At 39.0% G+C, this 22,990-nt stretch overlaps 2 protein-coding genes across 2 annotated transcripts in view; one reads left to right on the top strand and one right to left on the bottom strand.

The window, feature by feature from the left end:
• KCNAB1 (potassium voltage-gated channel subfamily A regulatory beta subunit 1) overlaps nt 1–22,990 on the bottom strand; it is a 589,565-nt gene that overhangs the window by 33,535 nt on the left and 533,040 nt on the right. The window lies entirely within an intron of this gene.
• SSR3 (signal sequence receptor subunit 3) lies at nt 8,382–22,960 on the top strand. The gene is made up of 5 exons (XM_066369874.1): nt 8,382–8,590; nt 9,756–9,882; nt 13,381–13,479; nt 18,928–19,059; nt 20,340–22,960. Exons 1-5 carry the CDS (start codon nt 8,458–8,460, stop codon nt 20,404–20,406), a joined length of 558 nt encoding a protein of 185 aa, XP_066225971.1. The 5' UTR covers nt 8,382–8,457; the 3' UTR covers nt 20,407–22,960.

Consider the following 22,990-nt stretch of genomic DNA (forward strand, 5'->3'; position numbering starts at 1 on the left):
TCAGGCAGATAAAACAGACATATCTTTCTGACTCTAGAGATCCATGTTGGGCAAATGAGTTTGTACAATTTGTGTTTTTTGAGTTTGCACACTTTTATTGTTAAAAATGGCATTGGGTAGTCACGTGTGTGCTTGCCCTCAGAGCAAGGCAGTTGATTGCAAATTGTGGACTACCTTCCTGCTTGGGAAGGGCCATTGTTATGCTAATGTTTGCTGGAGGAGGGGTTTTGCACCAAAAAAGTTTTGAACAGAGCCAAGAAGAAGAAGGGAGAAGGAAGTCAAGATGGCAGGGTGCTGAGGGAGAAGCCAGTTTGTGCAGAGAGGAAAAGGGAGAAGGTGTGCAGATGGGGAATCAGGGTTGACTGAGACTGATGGGGGCCTTTGATTCTAGGAAAAACCAAATGTGTCAGTAGCTTTGTAAGCTCTGAGTGAAAGAGAAGTGTTTTCCTTCTTTCCGTGTGTGTTTTACTCACCTAACGGTGCAAGGCTAAAATAAAGGAATGGTTCACCATTTTTTGGCTCAATTGTTTCTTTGTCATCTGCCCAAATCCAATGAGAGCCAGCCTCCACAATGGCGGAGGCCCCTGGCCTTACAATGTCTATGCCTAAAAGTCAAGAAGAAAACGAAAGTATATTTAGTACACAATGGTACTAGAAGAGGTAATTGAATTTGGAATAAAAAATATGAATTATTAAAACCGAGAGACATATCTGCTCCAAAGGCAAATGGAAATGGAATCAGAAAACAGTGTAGAAGGGATAACTAATTAATTTTATTTTATTTTCTAGATAAAAATACCCTTGGCTGTTGGGATAGGTGTCCAATTAGGTTACTAGGCGACCATTGGTGGTTTCATTGACCTTACAATGATAGAAGCATATATTCCTATTTTTTATCCTTTTATGGTGTCTAGTTTTGATCATCCCCCAAACGATCTCGATCATATACTGTACCTTTGCATGACTGCACCCATATAGCTATTCCTTTCACCTCCTTTCTTCCTTGTCTATATGTGAAATGTATGGTGATGGTCACTATTAGGTAATTGGCAAACCAAATGAAATAAAAACTAAGATTAAATAAATTTTATTTAAGAATTTGGTCTTATCTATTTAGTTATTGTTGGTACATGTGAAATAGAAGATTTTTTTTTTTCTGCAGCTAGAAATGGGGAGAGACAGTCAGACAGACTCCCGCATGCGCCCGACCGGGATCCACCCGGCACGCCCACCAGGGGTGAAGCTCTGCCCACCAGGGGACGATGCTCTGCCCCTCCGGGGCATCCCTCTGCCCCGACCAGAGCCACTCCAGCGCCTGGGGCAGAGGCCAAGGACCCATCCCCAGCGCCCGGGCCATCTTTGCTCCAATGGAGCCTTGGCTGCGGGAGGGCAAGAGAGAGACAGAGAGGAAGGAGGGGGGGGGGATGGAGAAGCAAATGGGCGCTTCTCCTATGTGCCCTGGCTGGGAATCGAATCCGGGTCCCCTGCACGCCAGGCCGACGCTCTACCGCTGAGCCAACCAGCCAGGGCCAGAAGAATTTTTAAATAAAAGAAATTTTAAATAAATTTCTAAAGATGAGCTTCAAAGACTTATAAAGAATAAGCAACAAATTACAACTGAGCTTTCTTATCTTCTAAGCCATTTCAGTTGAAATCCATGACCAGTGTACTTTATCTTATATTCTGTTGATATAGTGCTTAGGTTAAATATGAAACTAAAGAAGATTGATTTTCAGTGTAAATCTTAATTTTTATTGTGCCATACAGTGCTGCATGGATGATACATGTGTGATAAGTTTCTCTTTAGACGATTCCAGGGGGAGTTTTGAGAATTAAAGTATTTTTGCCTCTATTAGTGGTTATTACGATAATATATTTTTCTTAAAGAAGTAAGTGACTTCATGAATATACTTGGGCACAAAGGAAGCAGGCTTTTCTGACTTTCAGAAGCAGTACCCGGTTATTGTGGGTCAAATCATTATTTCTTATAAAGGAAAACAGTATTTATCTTGGAACATGTAAGCTTCAAACTCAAAGACACATGATTGTTCTTCAAAAGTTTTAATGCTTAATTTGGTTAAAAAATCAATTCCACAGTAAAGTTTTCATGTAAAGGTCTTAAGACTTTATATAAAAAAATAAACTAGCAGGCAAATATTTTCTCTCAATGGTCGGGGGAGAGAGAGGGTCTAACCAAGTCTAAGGGCCAACATTCTGCAGCACTCTCTGCAAAAGGGCACATTTCTTGCTGAAATGGTAAGGCATTTTTTTATTACACCTATGGTATAGGGATTTATAATAAGAATTATACATTTGGTCTATTTCCTGCTCCTAAAACTCTTGGGATTTCCTATGTATTGAGAACATAAAAGTGTCTTTTGTTATGTTAATGAGGCAGCTTTTGGAAAGCACCTAGGTAACTTAATAGGGTCTGTTTGCCAGGGACACCAATCAGAACTAGAGAGAGGGTTGGTACTTTCAGTTTCACCCCTGGCCCCCAAGGAGAGGAGAGGGACTGAAGGCTGAATGAATCTCTAATGGCCAATGATGTAATCAATCATGCTTATGTAATTGAGTTTCTATATATAAAAAAAAAAAGATTAAGAGCTTCCAGGTTGGTGAACCAGGACACACCCTTGCCCTGTGTATCTCTTAACCTGAACATTCGTTCACATCCTTTAATGTCCTTGTAATAAACTGGTAATCTAGTGAGTAGAACGGTTTCCTCAGTTCTGTGGGCTGTTCTAGCAAATTAATTGAACTCAAAGACAGGGCCATGTGAATCTTCGATTTATAGTCAGTTGGGAACAACCTACACTTGGATTTCACATCCCATAAGACTGTCTCCCACTTCAGATGACAATTGCAAGTCCCAGGTTGTCATTTGTGCTTCAGACCAATTGTCTATAAATCAAGGGTTCCCATAACCCTCTCCTTGGGTAGCTTGCAAGAACAGCTAACAGAATTCAGGAAAAGACTTTATTTACTATTATTGGTTTATTATAAAGGATATAGCTATGCATGAAAAAGGGGGCTCTATCATAAGGCTGGCAAATCCAATGACCGAACGTAACTTCACAGGGTGATCTTATCATAAATTTCTAACTAGGCTGGTCATGGTGGGTAGTCCTAGACCTATAGCTTCCTTATTGAAAGGTTAATCTTTACCTTAATACAGTCCTACCTATTATACACCTAGGATTACTCACCTTTGAAATGTCTCTTTTTCAGACCCCTCAGAAGCATAATCATCCTGAAGAGAGAACATAATTTTGGTAACTATTTTGTAATCCAATCCCCACATTGCTTTCTCCCACTTTTATATAATCTGCCTTATATTCCCTCCTTAATTCCAAATGTATAAAAGAAATGCAAAACTGTTGTTTTCCAGAGCATTTGAGATCTTGCTTTCTGGCATTATCATCAGTTTGACTCAAATAAACTCATAAAGAATTTTCTGCATGTGTGGACATTTCTTAGATTGGCACAAGTTTCAAGAACAGCCAAAGGGGAAAGATGCATCATGGGACAAAGTATGTGGGAAGGAACATGGAGCTACCATGCTGTCTTTGGACATCTCAACCTCCCAGCACCTCCATGTGTTCACCAACCTAAAGACTCTCTGAATCCCATTGTTTAGGGTTTTTACGGAACTTGCATTATGTAAGTATAATTAATGAAATCATTGGTTATTGGTGATTAAGTCAATCTTCAGCCCCTCACGTCTCCCCTTCCCAGAGGAGTCCAGAACACTGTAGTTAAGAGCATATATCCCAGTCATAGTGCCTCTAATTCAAACTTGACTCTACTACTTACTGAATGTGGGATCTTAGATGAGTTACTAATGAATGAAAAAGGGGCTGGCTACATGGCAGGCCTGACAAGCTCAATGCTGGAAAGTAACCCTTCAAGGTAACCTGATCATAAATTCCTAACTAGGCAGGTGATGGTGGGTAGTCACATCCCAGGCCTATAGTTTCCTTAGTAAAGAGTTAATATTTACCTTAAACCAGCCCTGTCCACCATTCTTATGAATCTAGGATAATATACTTTTAAAATGCTAGAACAATCTTCTTTTCCAAATGCCTTATATGTATAACTAGAGCGCCATGATCCTAAAATTCCTCATTGCTGTCTTGTTGCCAGAATACCATACCATCTTGATTTACTATAATATTAAATGTTAACTACTTTAGCTGTACTCACCACAATAAAAGATGTACCTCTCCATTTTACTTTTCATCCAATTCTAGAAATTTCCTGTCTTCCTTTCTCTTGCTTCTTAATCTACTACCAATGGATTTCATATTGCCTTCCTTACATTTTATCCTTTGACTCTAAATATATAAAGAGAACTGTAGAACTGCCATTCTCTAAAGCATTTTCTCAATTCTTTGAGATCTTGTTTCTGGGCTTGTTCTCAGCTTGGTTCAAATATACTAATAAACTCTTATAAAATTTTTTTGTATGTTTGAACTTTCTATTATTGACACTTTACTAAACTGTTCCTCAGTTTCTTCATCTAACAAAGGGGGATAATTATAACACTTAGTATTTCTGCAAAGAGTAAATTATAATATTTTATAGATGTTCTTTGTGAAAAGCCAAGCATAGAGCTAGACATATAACAAAGACTCAATAAATGTTGGTTACTACAATTGCAATTATCATGATTGTTATTTAAATACATTCTTCCAAGGGTCTAGCATAGTACCTTTCAGGTAGTAATGTCTCAATAAATACTTGTATGAATTGTGAACCAATGAATTGATCATACGTCAGTGCCTGAAACATGTAGTTTGATAGAGTAAATGGTCTTTCAGGTGGGACTTTAAAATATTATACCTAGAGACTTATTGAAGTGTTTTACCTTTCCTTTTCTTTATTAAAGATTTTTTTATTGACTTTTGGAGAGATGGAGAGAGAGAGTGAGAGAGAAAGAGAAAAAGGGGGAGAAGCAGGAAGTGTCTACTCATAGTAGTTGCTTCTTATATGTGCCTTGACCGGGCAAACCCAGAGATTTGAACTAGCAACCTCAGTATTCCAGGCCGACACTTTACTTTATCCACTATGCCATCACAGGTCAAGCGTGTTCTATCTTTTCTTACAAAATTCATTTCCGTAATGAGATTTGTGGCTCAAATAAGCTTTATAACAGTAGCTACCCCTCTGCCCCTGTAGCCCTGGATGATCCATTTGTTACTCTTTATGAAGGTCTCAGTGAAAAGCTAGCAGTGGTTTTTTTCTTTATTGGCTAAGCAACTTGCTGTAAGTGCTACAGAAAGATATACTAATTTTTAACTTGTTGGATATTCTCCCACAAAGCCATCCAACAGTGGAGGAGAGAAATTTGTTATTCATAACTCTGACAACAATAAATATTGCTTTTAATTCTCTCTCTCTGTCTCTAATCTGATAAGTGTAAAGTGATATAATAGAAACATTAAGCCTGAAATTCACAGATTAGAAACAGGCTGGTATGTAGTCAAATCCATTTGGTTCTACATTGAATATTTGGTAGAATTCACATGTGAAGCCATCAGGTCCAGCATCTGGTTCTACATTGAAATAGCCAAAATATATTGCAGATCTTTGTTTGGGTAGAATCTATTGTCTACCCTTCCTTTTGTTTTATTAACACATTGTTTACTTTGCTTGTTCCATATGCCATGGCCATATATGCCATATATAAATCAACCTTAGATCTTGACGCTTTTCAAAAAGAACTAGGTAACATTTGGTATAAGAAAACACTGCTCCAGTAGTTCAAGTGTGCTATCTTCGTAATCTTCACTGTACCTATCACCATGAAACCTTCTTTGTCATAAATATCATTGGTTATCATATTTCTTTAAATTACCCCTATAAAATTTTTTTGACTATTTTAGATTCTCTTTTGTTTATACTTATTATGTTAGATTTTTATTCTTGTTTACAAAGTGCATTGCTTTTCTTCACCTAGCTCCTTTGATCACTTCAATTTTAACATTTTTACCTAGTTAATATTTCACACTTTATCTTTACTATTTTATTGTTTAAATATTTTTCTCAGGGCTCTGGCCAATGGCTCAGTGGATAGAGTGTCAGCCCAGCATATGAATGTCCCAGGTTTGATTCCCAGTCAGGACACAAAGGAGAAGCAACTGTCTGCTTCTATCCTCCTCTCTTTCTCCCTTCTCTCCCTCTTCCCCTACCACAGCCAGTGGCTTAATTGGTTCCAGAGTGGCACTGGGCACTGAGGATATCTCTGTTTGTCTGAGCATGTCAGCCTCAGTTGCTAAAAGTAGCTCGGTACTTGAGCATTGGCTCCAGATTGGGTTGCTGAGTGGATCCCCGTTGGGGAACATGTAGGAGTCTGCCTCACTATCTCCCCTCCTCTCACTGATATATATGTATATTTCCCCTCTCAAGTATAATTCTTTTTAATGATTATTGTTTATTTCCTTCCTCTTTTTGATCCTATAGTTTAATGGTTTTATCTTTCATCTTCTTTTTATATACTTATTTTACAAATAGCAAGCAGGAAATCTAGTTATAGAGACAGGGCCAGTTTTTCTGCTGTATTGGCCATAGTTGAAGAGGGAAACAATAGAATTAGTGTGGAAACCAGAACAAATCGGTGATAAAGTGAGTGCTTTATTAAGACAGAAAACTAACAGAGGAGTATGTTGGAAGAGAAAATAAATGTTTCTTCTACTATCACCGTTACCACATAATAAAAGAAAAAGCATTTTAACATAAAAAAGGGACACAAAGAGCAGATATTTTTATTTATTTATTTATTTATTTATTTATTTATTTTGTATTTTTCTGAAGTTGGAAACGGGGAAGCTGTCAGACTCCCGCATGCGCCCGACCAGGATCCACCCGGCATGCCCACCAGGGGGCGATGCTCTGCCCATCTGGGGCGTTGCTCTGCTGCAACCATAGTCATTCTAGCGTCTGAGGCAGAGGCCATGGAGCCATCTTCAGTGGCCCGGCCAACCCTGCTCCAGTGGAGCCTTGGCTGTGGGAGGGTAAGAGAGAGACAGAGAGGAAGGAGAGGGGGAGGGGTGGAGAAGCAGATGGGTGCTTCTCCTGTGTGCCCTGGCCGGGAATCAAACCTGGGACTCCTGCACACCAGGCCAACGCTCCACCACTGAGCCAACCGGCCAGGGCCAAAGAGCAGATATTTTAAAATGAATACTTTTAGTTTTCTGAAAAAATTAATACTCTATATTTTTCTCTTTCATTTTGCAGTGAATTGGTGAAAACTTCTGGCATATGGAAATATTTGCTGTAGATATGGAAGGGTTTATAGTTCAGGAAAATTCACTGTGTACCTACATAGAGAACAGACTGAAAAAGCTTGAAGATAATGCCAGTAGAATGGAACCTGTGGAGGTAGATTACAATTTGGATAAGGCAGTGGAGAAAAATACAAATCTGATAGGAAGCTAGAAATTGAAGAGGTTTTATCTGATGTCAATAAGGAAAAAGAAGCTTTTGCTGAGTGAAGCGGATGAGTATTATTTTTTGAAGACAAAGTAATAATTTAATGAATTAATAATGGTATCTAGTGTTTTAATAAGCATATTCAATTCTCTGAGCTTCATAAGCCTGTCCAGCCAACATGTTGCCTTTACTTAGTATTGTTTGATTTAGCACGGCTCTGTAAACCACACTACTATAAAGATTTAGTTGAAACAAAAGAAAATAGTAGTAATTTGTAAATGTATTAAACACATGTTAAATATTATCTTAAGGAGACCATGAGTTTCTTAAAATCAAAAGTGCCTTATTTTTCATACAAAAGTAGTCCTGTAATTATGGTGAAAAGAGCCCAACTTCCAGGAGACCTGCTCTCCTGGTCTGCCACTCTCAGGTTCTTCACCTGCACAACGGGACAATGATATGCTTAACATAGAATTTTTGAGGATGTTTAATGAAATAATGGGTAAATAAGGAGAAAAAATTCTACACTATTAGCTATATTAAGCTTCCTCATGCTCCTTCTATGCCCAAGGACGGGGTACACAGAGAGGGTACTAATATTCACTGTTTGAATGAGTGACTGTATGAAACGAAGCCAGAAGTTTTTACTTTGGAATTCGGACTTGGAAACCTTCAGTCTGTGAGAATCTGTGAAATAAAGTATCAATAGGTTTTATTAATTTAAAATTAAAAAAAAAAAAAAAAAAAGCACCCACTAAACTACAAATCCCAGCTTTCCTCTGGAAGTCAAGTGGTTTGCCAGAAAGACGGGTCTGTCCTGCTCGCCCAATTACGCCGGGAAGTCCGGGAGGCGGTGTTAGGCCAGCCAATCCTAGGCACGCTTGCTGCGCGCCTCGCTGTTCCCGCCCCCGTGCGCAGTGATAACGAGTCGTCAGCGGATACGGCGGCCGCGGGGCGGAGCCAGAGCCTCTGCCGGGCCAGAAGGCGGGCTGGGCCTACTCTGTCTGCGGCTCTGGCTCCAGCATGGCACCCAAGGGCGGCTCCAAGCAGCAGTCCGAGGAGGACCTGCTTCTCCAGGATTTCAGCCGCAACCTCTCGGCCAAGTCTTCCGCGCTCTTCTTCGGGAACGCCTTCATCGTGTCCGCCATTCCCATCTGTGAGCCGGGAACGGGCGGACGGGCAGGCCGCGGCGGGTCTGGCTAGGCGGGGACGCGGCGGGGCCCGGCCGGCCGGCGCGAGAGAGCGCTGGGGCCTCTGCTTGTGCTCGCCCGGAGGTCGGGGAAGCGCGTGGCCCCTGCAGAGCTCCGTGTTCTAGTCCGGGACAGGGGTGGGCAGGGTTCCAGGAAAGTCACTCGTGGCGCTTTGTAGCTTGCGCTGGTTCCCGAGCCGCAGGCGCGGAGACTGGTCACCATGGTCACCAAGCGTGTATCGGGGTGGCAGCCCCTGGTTAGCATCTGGTGTTAACACTCCTGCGTGTAGCCAGTTCTGTCCACCCCCACCCCCACCTCCAACTCTCCTTTGTCGTTATGAGACCTTAAAATGACACCGTCACTTAATTTGGAGAAGCTAACGAAGTAGGATTGAGCGGTGCCCATTAACGCTGCACTGAATTACAACCGCTTCACACTGCTGAGCGTCATTCTCCTCATTTGATGAGCGAGGTTACACCAGTGCCAAGGGCCAGCGATTGATCTTGTTTAAATTTTTTAACCATCCTTTAGGGCAGTTCTGAGTTGGATGAAAACTCTGCAAACTTGGCCAAAGTTGTTTAGGGCTCACGTTTTCCGAGTTTGCATTTGCCGTCTCACACTGCCGCACTGTTTTCGCGAGCTCCAGTCCGGGTTTGTTTCCTCTTTCCCGGTATAAAACCCACCTCGCGGTGAACGTGGGGTGCGGCCCTGGAGGCTCGCTGGCAGCACTGAGCAGGCCTTGAGTTCAGGTCGCAGCCACGTCAGCACGTGAACTGTGGCTTAGCACCGCACGTGGCGTTTTGGAATGGCCTGTCTGTAGCTTAACACTACCCCGATGAATGAAATTTGAAGTCAGGATTGTGATTTTTGATGAGCCGGAGTTCTCATATTAGAAGAAGCAGAAATCTCATCTGGAATGTTAGGTTTTCCAAGGGTTCTGAATTGGGTAATCTTGAGACATTTTACCGGACAGCCTGCTTCTGCAGTTCCTCATATACTATTGTATATTGGATTCCCTAACCTAGACTGTATTTTACCAGGCTTACCTATAATTAATTAAGCAGATCTTCTTAACTGGGTGGTAATGTTTTGTTTCTTTTTGTACCTACCCCTGCCCCCTTTTATGTTCAGGGTTATACTGGCGAATATGGCATATGGACCTTATTCAGTCTGCTGTTCTGTATAGTGTGATGACCCTAGTAAGCACTTACCTGGTAGCCTTTGCCTACAAAAATGTGAAATTTGTTCTCAAGCACAAGTAAGTATATTTCTCAAGTGAAAGTATGATGCATTTTTATATAGTAGGGTATCTTCTTAAAGACCATTTGTGTTGGTTTCAGTAAGCATTAATTTGAGACATACATGTATCTGTATTTGGGGGGAAGGCACCAGAATGCTATGAAGAGTTACTAACTAACTTGAAACAGAGACAGTGCTATGAAAGTAGGTTTTGAGAGTGGAATTAGAACACTTAAGCATGGGGGTTTAATCAGAAAAAAAGCCACCAAGTAAATTAACATTTCACAAGTAATTGGAATTCTAGTCTTGTTATTAAACTCTAACATTTTTAATGCTAATTACATTTTTTCCTATGAGTGTATGAAAATAGAAAAGATTACCATATTTCCTCTATTTTAAGATCACACATATTATAAAATATGTCATTATTTTATTTTTATATTTTGCTAGAGACAGAGGTAGAGAAACAGATAGGGACAGACAGAAAGGGAGAGAGATGAGAAGCATCAGTTCTTTGTTGCACCTCCTTAGTTGTTCAGTGATTGCTTTCTCTCTCATATGTGCCTTGATGGGAGGGGGCTACAGAAAAGTGAGTGACCCCTTGCTCAAGCCAGCGACCTTTGGGCTCAAGCCAGTGACCATGGAGTCATGTCTGTGATACCACACGCAAGCTGGTGAGCCCATGCTCAGAGCCTGCAACCTCGGGGTTTCAAACCTGGGTCCTCCACGTCCCAGTCCGACACTCTATCCACTGCGCCACTGCCTGGTCAGGCAATATATCATTATTTTAATGATAGCTTTTGGGGAAGAAAAACCCAACCCACACAACTATAAATTTATACATTAAGTATAAGCAATGATATACTCTGGTTTCATAAAGGTTAAAATGTGAGGGGAACAGACAGAACTTAAGGAAAGATGGTAGCATTTGTTATTTCAGAGTGCCATGGTCTTTGTAGAAAGCAGGTATAAATTAATGTTTAATTGCTTTCATGCACACTTTAATACTTGAAGCAGGATATTTCTCTGATTCCTTAATGGAGCCTTCTTGGTGCTATATTTCTTTGGAATTATTACTTTTTTTTTTTTTTTAATATATGTGCTGCATAGGCAAGTACATGAAATTACTTTCTTAAAGGCAATTGGAATTTTGTTGAGACTCAAAGTACCAGTTTCCTTTATGTGCACTTTGTCTTTTCATTTCCATAGTTCCCACACTAGTTTGGATGCTGTTTTTGCTTGGATTGCTGTAGCAGTGTCCATCTAGTCTTTTAACAAAAAGTTTGGGGCCCTCCCTGCCATACATGGTATAAAGCACATGACAATCCTTACATCATTCATGTGAATTGCAGGTATTATTATTGATTTATGGAATAAAGAACATCCTTATGGGCCATCATTTTTCTCCCGTCACTCTTAAGGAAGATTTTGTTATGTGAACAGATTATAGGCTGTTTGTCCCAATGGTGCTTAGAGATGATCAACTCTTGAAAATAGTTTTACTATTCCTGTGTCCTGACCATTGGGGTGTGGTGAGTATGCGTGTGGGTATTTTTTTTTTCCTTCCGTTCAGCTAAGAAAGATTTCTAATGTAAGCCATGTGCGTTTCTTTTCAATGATCTTTCTTAGAAAAAAGTGGTCTTATGTGAAGTTCAGAAACACTTATTGAGTGCCTGATCTGTTAGAGAGGTTCAGAGATAAGAGTCTCTGCCCTTTGGAGCAAAACTTTTGCATAATGAGAGTCAGGTGGATTTTTGGAGGAGAAAGCACATAATATCCTAAACTATCTCTTAAAAAGACAGCAGTCTACCACCTTAGCTGCCTTTTTCTTTAGTCTATTTTTCTTAAGCAATTTGATTTTCCTCCTAGTTATCAATTTGTGGAAAAATACGTTAGTTGAAACTGACCAAAGGTTTTCTTTTTAACTGTGTTGTTTCTAACTTTGTTCTTGGGTGAGATATAGAGATGGAGACATAGGTAAAATCAGATAGAATTTGTGCTTAATTTGTGTCCTAGAAGCTGTTGTGGTTAGAGGTTGAAAAGTATTGCCTTGAATGATCTGTGGCTTTTTTTCAGGAAGCCATCCTGATTTCTCCACAATTTTCCTTGGTGCACTAACCAGAACTAAATATAGCATAGTTACCAAGGATTGATTAATTGAACACAGAGTGAACAGGTTTCGAACTTTGTGTTCCACATCCTGTTGATTTTAATACATCTCAGCATCTTGTCAAATGTTTTCATAGTGGGACTCTGTTGGTAATTATTACATGTTGCTTGTGATCAGCTCTTTTATATTTATGACTAATAGAAGTTTCTCCTATATTGTGAAAATATCATTTTGAATTTAAGTGTCATAATCTTTGGGAGACTTTGTATTTCATCATAGTTTAAATTTTATCCCATCTGATACAATTCACTATATGGATTGTATTAATGAGTGTACATTTAATTTTATTTATCTGACTTGTCACTGAAGATCCTGATCTGATATCTTGAATATCATCACTTCCAGCTTTTTCTGGCTAAGTCCATATTATTTCAACCCTCATACCAATGTTTCATTTAACTAACATGCTATGATCAATCCCTGACCATGTGGTATTATTTCTTTTTAGTTAAACTGCCCTTTGGAGTGGAGTTAAAAGTGTTACAGCTGTTAATTCCCTTTTGTTTTTTTGGGTTTTTTGTTTGTTTTTGTTTGGTTTTTGTATTTTTCTGAAGTTGGAAACAGGGAAGCAGTCAGACAGACTCCCGCATGCGCCCGACAGGGATCCACCCGGCACGCCCACCAGGGGGCGATGCTCTGCTCATCTGGGGCATTGCTCTGTTGCAACCAGGGCCATTCTAGCGCCTGAGGCAGAGGCCATGGAGCCATCCTCAGTGCTTGGGCCAACTTTGCTCCAGTGGAGCCTTGGCTGTGGGAGGGAAAGAGAGAGACAGAGAGGAAGAAGAGGGGGAGGGGTGGAGAAGCAGATGGGCACTTCTCCTGTGTGCCCTGGCGGGGTATTGAACCCGGGACTCTTGCACGCCAGGCCGACGTTCTACCACTGAGCCAACCGGCCAGGGCTTCCCTTTTATTTTTTAAGCCTAGTTTTCTCTCCTGTTAGTTACTGGAATTAAAGTCATAGATCATTTGCTAATGCCTTGTCAGATTTATTTATTGAACAGTTAAATTATAGGCTAAAAGGAATTTATAATGTTTCATAACTAAATTATGCAAATAGCATTTGACTTCTATTTTTATATTAAATACATAAACTTTGGAAAATTATTTGTTTTAAGCAGGAATCAAAACCCATAGCTGATAAACCACATCTTGGAAGTTTCTTAAACTCCCTCTCTTTTGGCTGCTCAGTGTAATAAATGATAAACTTGGAACCTTCTGTACAGTTTGTTTTTTTGAAATGTAAAGTATTATACAGTTGCCAATACAAAATATGAGTGCCGAGTGTTTCTGAGAGAGGGTAATGTTCACTCCAGGAGCACAAGGAAACTGTTTTTCTTTTCCTTCCAGAGTAGCGCAGAAGAGGGAAGATGCTGTCTCCAAAGAAGTGACTCGAAAGCTTTCTGAAGCTGATAATAGAAAGATGTCTCGGAAGGAAAAAGATGAAAGGTTTGACTCCTTCCTTATAGTGTTTGTGGTGATCAAAAAAGGGGACACTTTGTAGAATAATTGACTTTTTGAGTTTTTGTTACTACCAGATACTGTCTTTTGAGCTGTACACAGTTCATTTATTTTTCTAAGGAGCCCTAAGAGGTAGGTATTAATCGTCTCCATTTTACACCTCAGGAAACTGAGGTATAGAAAGCCTGAGTAACTTGCCAAAGGCCATAGATTAGTGTGTGGTAAGAAGGAAGGCAACCTATCTTATACTCAAAACTGCTCTGTCGCAGAGGTTTGGCCAGTGCCAACTTTGTCACTTCATAGCTGTGTGACCTTGATCTTTTCACCTAACCCCTCTGAGTCTGAAGAATTTACATTGTGTTGCATTTGTAGGTAGTGGTGTTTCTGTTACTGAGCTTCCAGTCTGGGTTTTTTGCTTTGGTTGGGAAAAGAAGAGAGCTCTGTTTGTCTCCTATTGCACAGTCCTGTACCACATATGTTAGTCCTAGCTCCCACTCCTAGTTTTTCCTATCAACTACTCATAGAAGGGTTAGTAGGCTAACATCTGAGGAGCAGAAGTCTCTGTATGATTGACTAAACTTGTGCTTCAGGGTTGCCAGGTGGTTCAACAGAGTCATGAATCGAGGTTGTTTTCATGGATCTTAAATTTTAGTATCAAGTGGTTTGTGAAATGGAATTATTGTCCTACTTTGCTCCAGAAAGACTTTGTGGAGACTTGCAGTATTAAAGTTCATATAAAACAAAGCAATACAATTTTAAAAGATCAGAAACCATTTATTTAAAAGTGGAAGAATAAGGACCTCAGAGTTGTTAGTTCATAGCAGTTGAGTACTAAACTTAGCTCAGAGCTTCCAAGTGTCAGAGGAAGCATCTGAGGTCATACTGCTCCCATTGTCCGATGAGAAGCATGCAAATCCTCCTGAAAAGAAACTTTCCAAGCACTGACTCTTGGAAGGACTTTATCCTTATTTTAGGGACACTGAGTAACTTAGTGAACAATATCTTCTACAATGGTTTTGGAAAGGCACCAACACATTGAAATGTTTATCTCCTCTGGATCCTTTATAAAACTGAAGGCACAGTACTAAAACCGTGACAATGAAAGCCTTCTTTCTGAGAGCAGCCTGAATGAGGTCTGGCTGCATAGCTTTCAGTTTGCAAATTTTTGCATAGGTTCTCTAACCTAGAACACTTTTTTTTTTTTTTTTTTTTAATCAAGTGAGAGGCAGAGAAACAGACTCCCACATGTGCCTTGACCAGGAACCACCTGGCAACGCCTGCCTGGGGCTGATGCTCTGCCCATCTGGGGCTGCTGCTCTGTTGCTTGGCAGCTGAGCCACTCCAGCATCTGAGGAGGCAATGGAGCCATCTTCAGTGCCCAGGGCCAACTTGCTCAGACCATGCAAGCCATGGTTGCGTGAGGGGACAAGAGAGACAGAGAAGGGGAGGGAGAGGGATGGAAAAGCAGATAGTTGCTTTTCCTGTGTGCCGTTACTGGGAATAGATCCCAGGACTTCTACACTCTGGGCGGATGCTCTACTGCTGAGCAAACCGTCCAGGGCCTAGAACACTTTAAAAACCTTTTTATAGAATTATAATATTTATTAGAATAATAGTTCTTAAACTGGAGTACATATCATAGTTATCCAGTTTCAAAATGCTTGTTGTAGCTCTTGTAGAGTTCAGGTGGTTAATTATTTCAAAGGTAGTAAGTGTGTCTCCTCTGCTCACTGCAGACTTGCCTGATTTGATCTGACACTTGTTCTTGATCCTGAGTGGTGTCTAAGAGTTTCTCTCAGTGTGCTATTTATTCAGTTAGTCACTACTGAGGGATCAGAGTTGCAACTGAAAGTGAAACCTCTGGACCATTGGCTGGACCAGATATGTTCATTGTTACATAAAATGCAGAGTGTCAGAAGATTATAAAATTTTTGTTATCAGTAGAAATTTGTGCTGTTACTTATTTTGTATTTCATGAAAGCCACATTGGATGTAGTTGTACCCAGGTGTGGACTCATGACTCACTCTGAAAACTGAGACAAAGGCTCCCATTATGATAAAATATTTTTCTTTTTCAAAGGTGAGATTTGATTTAAGAGAAGGCTTATCAGCCCCTCTTTGCTGAGATACATATCTGTCAAAGCTCTGTCTACAATCATGTGGAGTATGTACTGCATGGCACTTTGAAACTGCTTTGCCATCCATTTAAGGTTGAAATTAGCAGAGGAGAATTGGATTCCTTAGTATGTGCCCCAGGGTGTGAGTGTTACTTCTTCTTGACTTACCAGTGATCTGTCCTTTACCATTATCTTGATCCATATCAGCTGTTGAGTTTGGTCTCAACTTTCTCTTATTGTAGGAAGTGCTCCTTGGAAAAATGACTCCTTGGAAAGTGCTCTCCCAAACTAGATTTCCTAACAATGAAGCTTTGGCAGAACAATTGCAGATAAAGCTACTAGGGAAGTCTTAAATTTTTTCAAAATGAACCAGGATATGTATGGACTAAAAAAAGCTCTGAAAGCTGTCAGACAGTCCTAACTATCTACTTACACTGAAGTGTAGCGCATGGTCATATTGGGAGCTGGGGTAACCAGAAAGATGGAGCTACTTGATGTTTCTGATTCATGGGTATGGCAAGGAGTTAGAAAAGTGCTTTGAGCGGGGCGGGATAATTTAATCATCCACAGTAAAAGCATGCTAATAGCCTATTTAAGGAGCCTGTCTTCATTGGGTCTTGTGCCCGAGTCTTAAAAACAGAGGCAATAATTCTTTGTTTTCTAGCATGAAACCATGTTGTGTCTTTGCATCTTTCTCAGCTGGTGTTTTTTTGATGAGTTAGTGTCAGAATGGTATAATTCATCTCCTCCCATTCCAGGTCATATATATATTTAAAATTTACATCTAAACTACTCTTGAAATCAGAAGCTATTTGTAGTTGATGAACACATTGAATATAGTGTCCTTCATTTCTCCCAAACTTAACAGTAAATTGGAGATTTATTAAATTAATGATATCCATAGAGTTTAGGAAATATAACATATATCTTAGAGACTGCAAATTTCTTATGATGGAGACTTGGTGCTAATACTCTTCATTTAACTCCTTTATAGCCCTGCTTGTTGACTTTGCATTAGAACATTTGGTGAATAAAACGTCACAGCTTTTGATGATAGCCACAGTGTCCACAGCATGGGTAGAGGGTGTCATCTGGCCTCAGAGAAGTGTATTTCTGGGGGAAGGAGAGGTCAAATCATCAATGGCAATGACTTTCAACTTTTTGATAATGACTCACAGTAAAAAATAAATTTTACCTTTCACCAAATACACTCATATACACACAAAATATTTCACAGAACATTAATTACTATGTGTGATACACTTAATATTTTTCTGTTCTTGCTATTGAATTTTTTTTTTTAATGAGACAAAACTGAAGGAGTTTATCACCACCAACAGTATTTACAAGAAATGTTAGAGGACTTCTATAAGATGAAGAAAAAAATTTAAAATATGAATATGAAAATATTGCAAAGGAAAAAATCTTACTGCCCTGGCTAGATAGCTCAGATGGTTAGAGCATTTTTCTGAAGCACAGACTTTGCTGGTTCAATCCCTAGTCAGGCCACATACAGAACAGATTGATGTTCCTTTTGTTCTCTCCCTCTCTCTTTTCCTTTCTCTAAAATCAATAAATCATTTAAAAAAATCTCACTGATAAAGCAAACACAACAAAAGCAGTCAATCAACCAACACTAAATCTAGTACAAAGGTTGAAAGACAAAGGTAGGAAGATCATGTTAAATTATAAGTTAAGGGATACACAGAAACATACAAAAGAAGTAAAAAACAATGACAAAGACATAAATGTTGAGGATGTGAGTAACAGTCAAGGTGATTTTAGAATATGTTTGAACTTAAGCGACCATCAACTTAAAAGGAGACTGCAACAAACAGCTTGGTATATATGTAGCTTGTGGTGACTACAAACTGTTAATCTACACGAGAGTTAAACAAAAAATAAAGGAGTCCAAACAATGCCGTAAAAAGCCATCAATATAGAAGAGAGCAAGAGAATAAGAAAGGAACATAGAAGAACTACAAAAACAAACAAAAAAACAATAAAATGGCAATAACTACATACCTATTGATTACTTTAAATGGAAATGGATTAAATGTTCCAATCAAAAGACATGGATAAAGAAGATGTGATACATATATACAGTGAAGTATTACTTGGCTTAAAACAAGAACCATTCACAAGAACAAGGATAGACCTAGAGTATATTATGCTAAGTGAAATAAGTCAATGAAAGACAAATACTGTGTGATTTTAGTTATATGTGAAATCTAAAAAAATAAGACAGACTGATAAAGGAGTAGAGTAGGAGGGCTGGGTAGAAAAGGTGAAGGTTAAGTATAAATTGGCAGTTACAGCATAGTCTTGGGGAGGTAAAGTACAGTTTAGTAAATATGGTGAGAAATATTTTAATAACTCTATATGGGTGCAAGACTTACTAGGAGAGAGGAATCATTTCATATGTTATGTATATGTCTAACTACTATGCTGTATTTCTGAAAAAAAATATAATATTGAATGTCAACTCATTAAAATTTAAAAATTAAAAAGCAAACAAAAAATGCTGGTCTCAACCCACTGTTCTTTTCCCTGAGCACTGAATCCACTCAGTTGATTTTGAGTTCCACTATTGGGTCACAACCTACCCTTTTAAGAACTACTTCATAAAGTTAATTAACCAAGAGGAATAAAGGCTCCTTTAATTCACAGGCACCCTGAAACTTCTGTGCCCATGTGAAGAGGTAAAAGAAAAGGTTGATGAAATACTAGTAAGTTAATAAAATATAATGTGTAAATTTTATTAAAGGGTAAATAGGTTTCACAAAAGTTAAATTTTCCTGATGGTCAAGCAAATTCTTTGTTTGAATTAAGTAGAGATGACTAAAGCTGATCACACACAAGTCTGCTTTTGTGAGACCACAGCTGGTTTGTTTGGGGGACTATTTAGGTGTAACACTGAAGGCTGAAATCTGTTGGCTGGAGAGTCTCAAGCCAGCCAACAGCCAAGGAAGCTCTAGCAGGCTGTACATGATCAAGTTAGTTTTTGATGGGGACCTAGGGAAAGAGGCCTTTTTTAGCTGATGAAACCAAGCCAATTGGAATGAATCATTCCCTGCTCCAAAATCCTAACTGCCTGGGTAAAAAGGCAACTTACCCAGCAGCTGATTTCTTCATCATTAATCGAGTGAGATACATTTCTCAGCAGGAAAAGGGACAGAGCTGATTAAATTTAATATTAAAAACATTTTGTCCAGAATGCTGAAGGAATAACTTACCTTCCATTGAACTAGAGCCATGTGGTATTTAACAATTTTAATACATATTTATAAACTTGATTGACTTATTTCTGTGTCTGTAGGATCTTGTGGAAGAAGAATGAAGTTGCTGATTATGAAGCTACAACATTTTCCATCTTCTATAATAACACCCTATTCCTTGTTTTGGTCATTGTTGCATCCTTCTTTATATTGAAGAACTTCAACCCCACTGTGTATCCTTTTAAAGGTTATTTTTTTTAGAAGTCTAGAAACAGTCATTTGTTTTGGTTTTGTACAGGGAGTCAGTCTGTTAAACAGTACTGTGACCCTAGGAAGTTTCTGAAGATTTAAAATAGGGCTTTTGGTTTGATCTAAAATTCTTTCAAGTTTATAAGTTATGACCTCATGATAAGTAACCATAAGCAGTCTTACATATGTGACTGTGCTTACCTGCCTATTATAAAAAGAGTTCCAAAGAGCAAAAGCAGACTTTCTTTCTTTGATAGCTCCTGATATTTTGGGGCTTTGCGGTTGGGTAGATTGCCAGTGTCGTTAAATGGGCACATTTCATAATCCCTTAACAGTGTTTCAAGCTGCTCTGAAATTGAGCTTTCAGGCAAGAATCTCTTCTCTTGTTAAAGTAATTTATTAAAGGTGTTATCCAGGAATATGCAGCCACATGTTTAACAGTTGAAGATTTTGTTGTATTAAAATATCAAACAGCCTGACCAGGCGGTGGCGCAGTGGATAGAGCGTTGGACTGGGATGTGGAAGACCCAGGTTCCAGACCCCGAGGTTGTCAGCTTGAGCGCGGGCTCATCTGGTTTGAGCAAAAGCTCACCAGCTTGGACCCAAGGTTGCTGGTTCGAGCAAGGGGTTACTCGGTCTGCTGAAGGCCATGGTCAAGACACATATGAGAAAGCAATCAATGAACAACTAAGGTGTTGCAATGCATAATGAAAAACTAATGATTGATGCTTCTCATCTCTCCATTCCTGTCCTTGTCTGTCCCTCTCTCTGACTCTGTCTGTTTAAAAAAAAAAAAAAAATCAAACACCCTTTAACTTGTATCTACTGGGACTATGGAGTGGTTTGTATCAGACTGTCGGGTCCTGAGGCCAAGAGTAGCTATGAACTTTGAAAACCTCCACTCTTGTACAGGCCCACTGAAGCCAATACACTAATGGATAGGAGAAACTTTTTCCTTTGCTTTTAAGGGGAGGGAGGAAGACAATATTCTTTGATCAGCTCTTCTGAAGGTTAAATGGAATTCAGATGTTTTCTTTGTGATCATGTGTTGTAGGTTTCTCTCTCAAGTGTTTTCTTTTTAAAATTGACACACATTTCCTGTGAATATTCTTTATTCTTAATAGTCTTGTAAATCGTGTTTGCAGACAATGGGATTACATACAGTGTGTCAAGAGAGCAACAGTTTATTCCAAAGAGATGGGCTTTTTTTGTTGAAAAACTAATTTGGAGTTCTTAATTTTTCCTTAACATTAAATCCTTACAGGAACTACATTTTGTCCATAAGTGCTTCCTCAGGCCTCATCGCCCTCCTGTCTACTGGCTCCAAGTAGACCATGTGGCTTCACCCCCACCTCACTTCCTACCCCACCTTGCATCTGTGGGTGGCCTGGAGCGTGGGAAAGTGTCGGGTGATCATGGGAGATGCAGAAGATGTTTTTTATAGTCTGGAGCTGCAGGGTTTGAAAAACCTAACATAATGTAGTTCATTATTTGTTTATTTGCTCTTTTTAGAGTGTTGAAATTACATGAATTGAAAGGGAAACTCGTGTACCAGGACATTTATTAAAAGGCAAAATGTGTCTCGCAATGTGCTATAATCGCAAGAGGAGAAAATTATTACCTTGATTTGTCAGGGGTCACAGTAACCTGGACTGAACTATTATTATTTGGAATAGTAGCAAGAAGTTAATTGTTTGTTCTGTATTACAACTTTTTTTTGAAATACCAGGATGAATCCTCTTCCCTCCCTTCTGCCCTGGCTGGGATAGTGTGATTGAACTTCATGTTTACAGGCCTCTGAATTTGTGATTTTGAAATAACTCAAAGTTAAAAACATGGTTTCTCCAATATGGGGAAGAGATACTTGTAAAAAAGTTTTCTTCTTTTTAAAGAAGAAATGCAACCAAGGTAATAAACCTAAAAATAGTACCCAGGCATATGAGAGTTGTCCTGTGGGGTTAAAGTACACACTGTGCTGTAGAGCTTTGGCCTTGGGTAGGCAGGGAGGTCGGGTTGGCCCTCCTATATTAGTTTGACTTGTTGAGAGACTGGCATTATTGTTTTCTTAGAGTGAGAAAACACAACCACTGAAGGAATGTTCAGTAAGAAATAGGACCTTTTTCCTGAATATTGACAAGTAAGAGACCAAAGTGATTTTTGTGATCTTAGCTCTGGAATTCTAAGAGCATTCCAGGGAATTAAAGTGATTTTAGTACTTGTCAGCGTTCTTCCATTCAGATGTCCATAAATTTGACTCTTTAGTCTACAAGTTCTCATTGATTGTGAATAAAATACTGATCTCTTCAGCCCTTGAGGGGTCTAGCTGAGAGCAATCCCTTGTATTTTTTTAACCAGCTTGTACAGATCATGTCTTGTGTGTGCCATGATTTGAAAAAGTTTGGGAAGCTTTTGAATCTATATACCACGTGAAAGGTTATGGAATCCTGGGTGGTGGTGTTTCATAATCCTATTAGCTTTAACCACATTCAGTAATTTCTATCAGCAGTACTTCAAAGGAAGTACCATGTTTCTAATTCCTAATCCTAAATTTAATCTTTCATTTCCACTTCTAAATTTAATATGAATGTTGCGAATAATACTTGCTGTTTTATTTATAACTTTATAGGAAGATATTCATTAGGAGTTCATTTTTTACTCCTTGCTGTTAGACACTTTGATAGGCCACATCTGAAAACTTGGAAGACAGGGAGGAGTATGTTTGCCTGGTGACCCAGATCATCGTTGTTTTCAGCTGAGGATTATTTTTCATCATTGCTTATAGAAGTTTGCATTTTTTTTCTTGAGTGTATTATTACCCAAATGCCGTTGCTGGGTAACACAGAGTGAAGGGGGAAGTCAGAAGAGATTCTCTGCAAAGTAGTGTAACACATACAAGGTTTATTTTTATTTTTATGTTTTAACCTGTTTATTTTTTTTGTTGATAAATAACCATTCAGGAGTTTGACAAGTGGCATAGAATTTGTGTACCAAATACATTTGCTTACTTTACAAAATGACTATTTGACAAACCGTTAGGGTTTACTATTACTTACCAAAGCTGGGCCACATCTTAAAATTGCAGGTAAAAAGTTGCCACTAGATGGCAGTGCCTGTATAAATGGGGGAAGACTTGCTGCCATTCTTCATATTAACACCATGTAGCTGAACTAGAGTATCATCAGCTCAGTATTCTTCAAAGAATTTCTCTTGAATTAATAAACTGAATAATTTGTAGAAAAGCAAGTAAGAAAAATTTGATTTTGGTACTGGACTTTTTTTACAGCACTCTGCTCTTCATCCCGATCATGATTCTAGCTTCCTACATTAGATCAATTTCTGTGCGCTTCCTACATTAGATCAATTTCTGTGTGCAAATTTATAAGGCATGTACTCAGTTCCACAGTTTCTGCAGGGTATCAGTACTCTGCTCTTGCAAATCAGGACCCTCTTCCTCAGTCCTCTCTCCGTGATCTAAAAGTGACCATCTGAGACATAGAATTATGTGCTCAATCTGGTTTCATTAATAAAAACTTGCTCTTGATTTTTTATCTCTAAAGACCCTCAGATCTAACACCAGTAAAATAAATGGTTATGTTATGATTGGGTTTAAAGCAATTAAATTTTTTTTTTCACATTCCTTGTGATGAGAGGCTTAAAGTGTTAAAACAGTTTACATTTCTCTATAGTTGGTTTATTTACAATTTAATAGAAATCTTGGATTGAAATTATTCTTGACTAGTAAAAATGTACTGGTTGTCTTATTTGCTATATAATTCCAAGAATAATTTGAAACAAGATTTAAAGTTAACTGAAATATGGAGGTTAAGAGTCATATCTAACGTACTTGCCAATTAAGTATCATTAAACTTTGCTTTTTAAAATTTATATTCTAGACTTCTTTATAAGTACCATGTG

The sequence above is a fragment of the Saccopteryx leptura genome, chromosome 2, assembly GCF_036850995.1.
Source record: "Saccopteryx leptura isolate mSacLep1 chromosome 2, mSacLep1_pri_phased_curated, whole genome shotgun sequence".
In the NCBI taxonomy this organism is placed as follows: Eukaryota; Metazoa; Chordata; class Mammalia; order Chiroptera; family Emballonuridae; genus Saccopteryx; species Saccopteryx leptura.

Excerpts from the sequence above, each read along its gene's own strand:
- SSR3 (XM_066369874.1), top strand. The coding sequence starts at position 8,458 with ATGGCACCCAAGGGCGGCTCCAAGCAGCAGTCCGAGGAGGACCTGCTT. Across the intron at positions 8,591-9,755 it reads CGTGTCCGCCATTCCCATCT|GGTTATACTGGCGAATATGG; the intron begins GTGAGCCGGGAA and ends TTTTATGTTCAG. Across the intron at positions 19,060-20,339 it reads AAGAACTTCAACCCCACTGT|GAACTACATTTTGTCCATAA; the intron begins GTATCCTTTTAA and ends AAATCCTTACAG.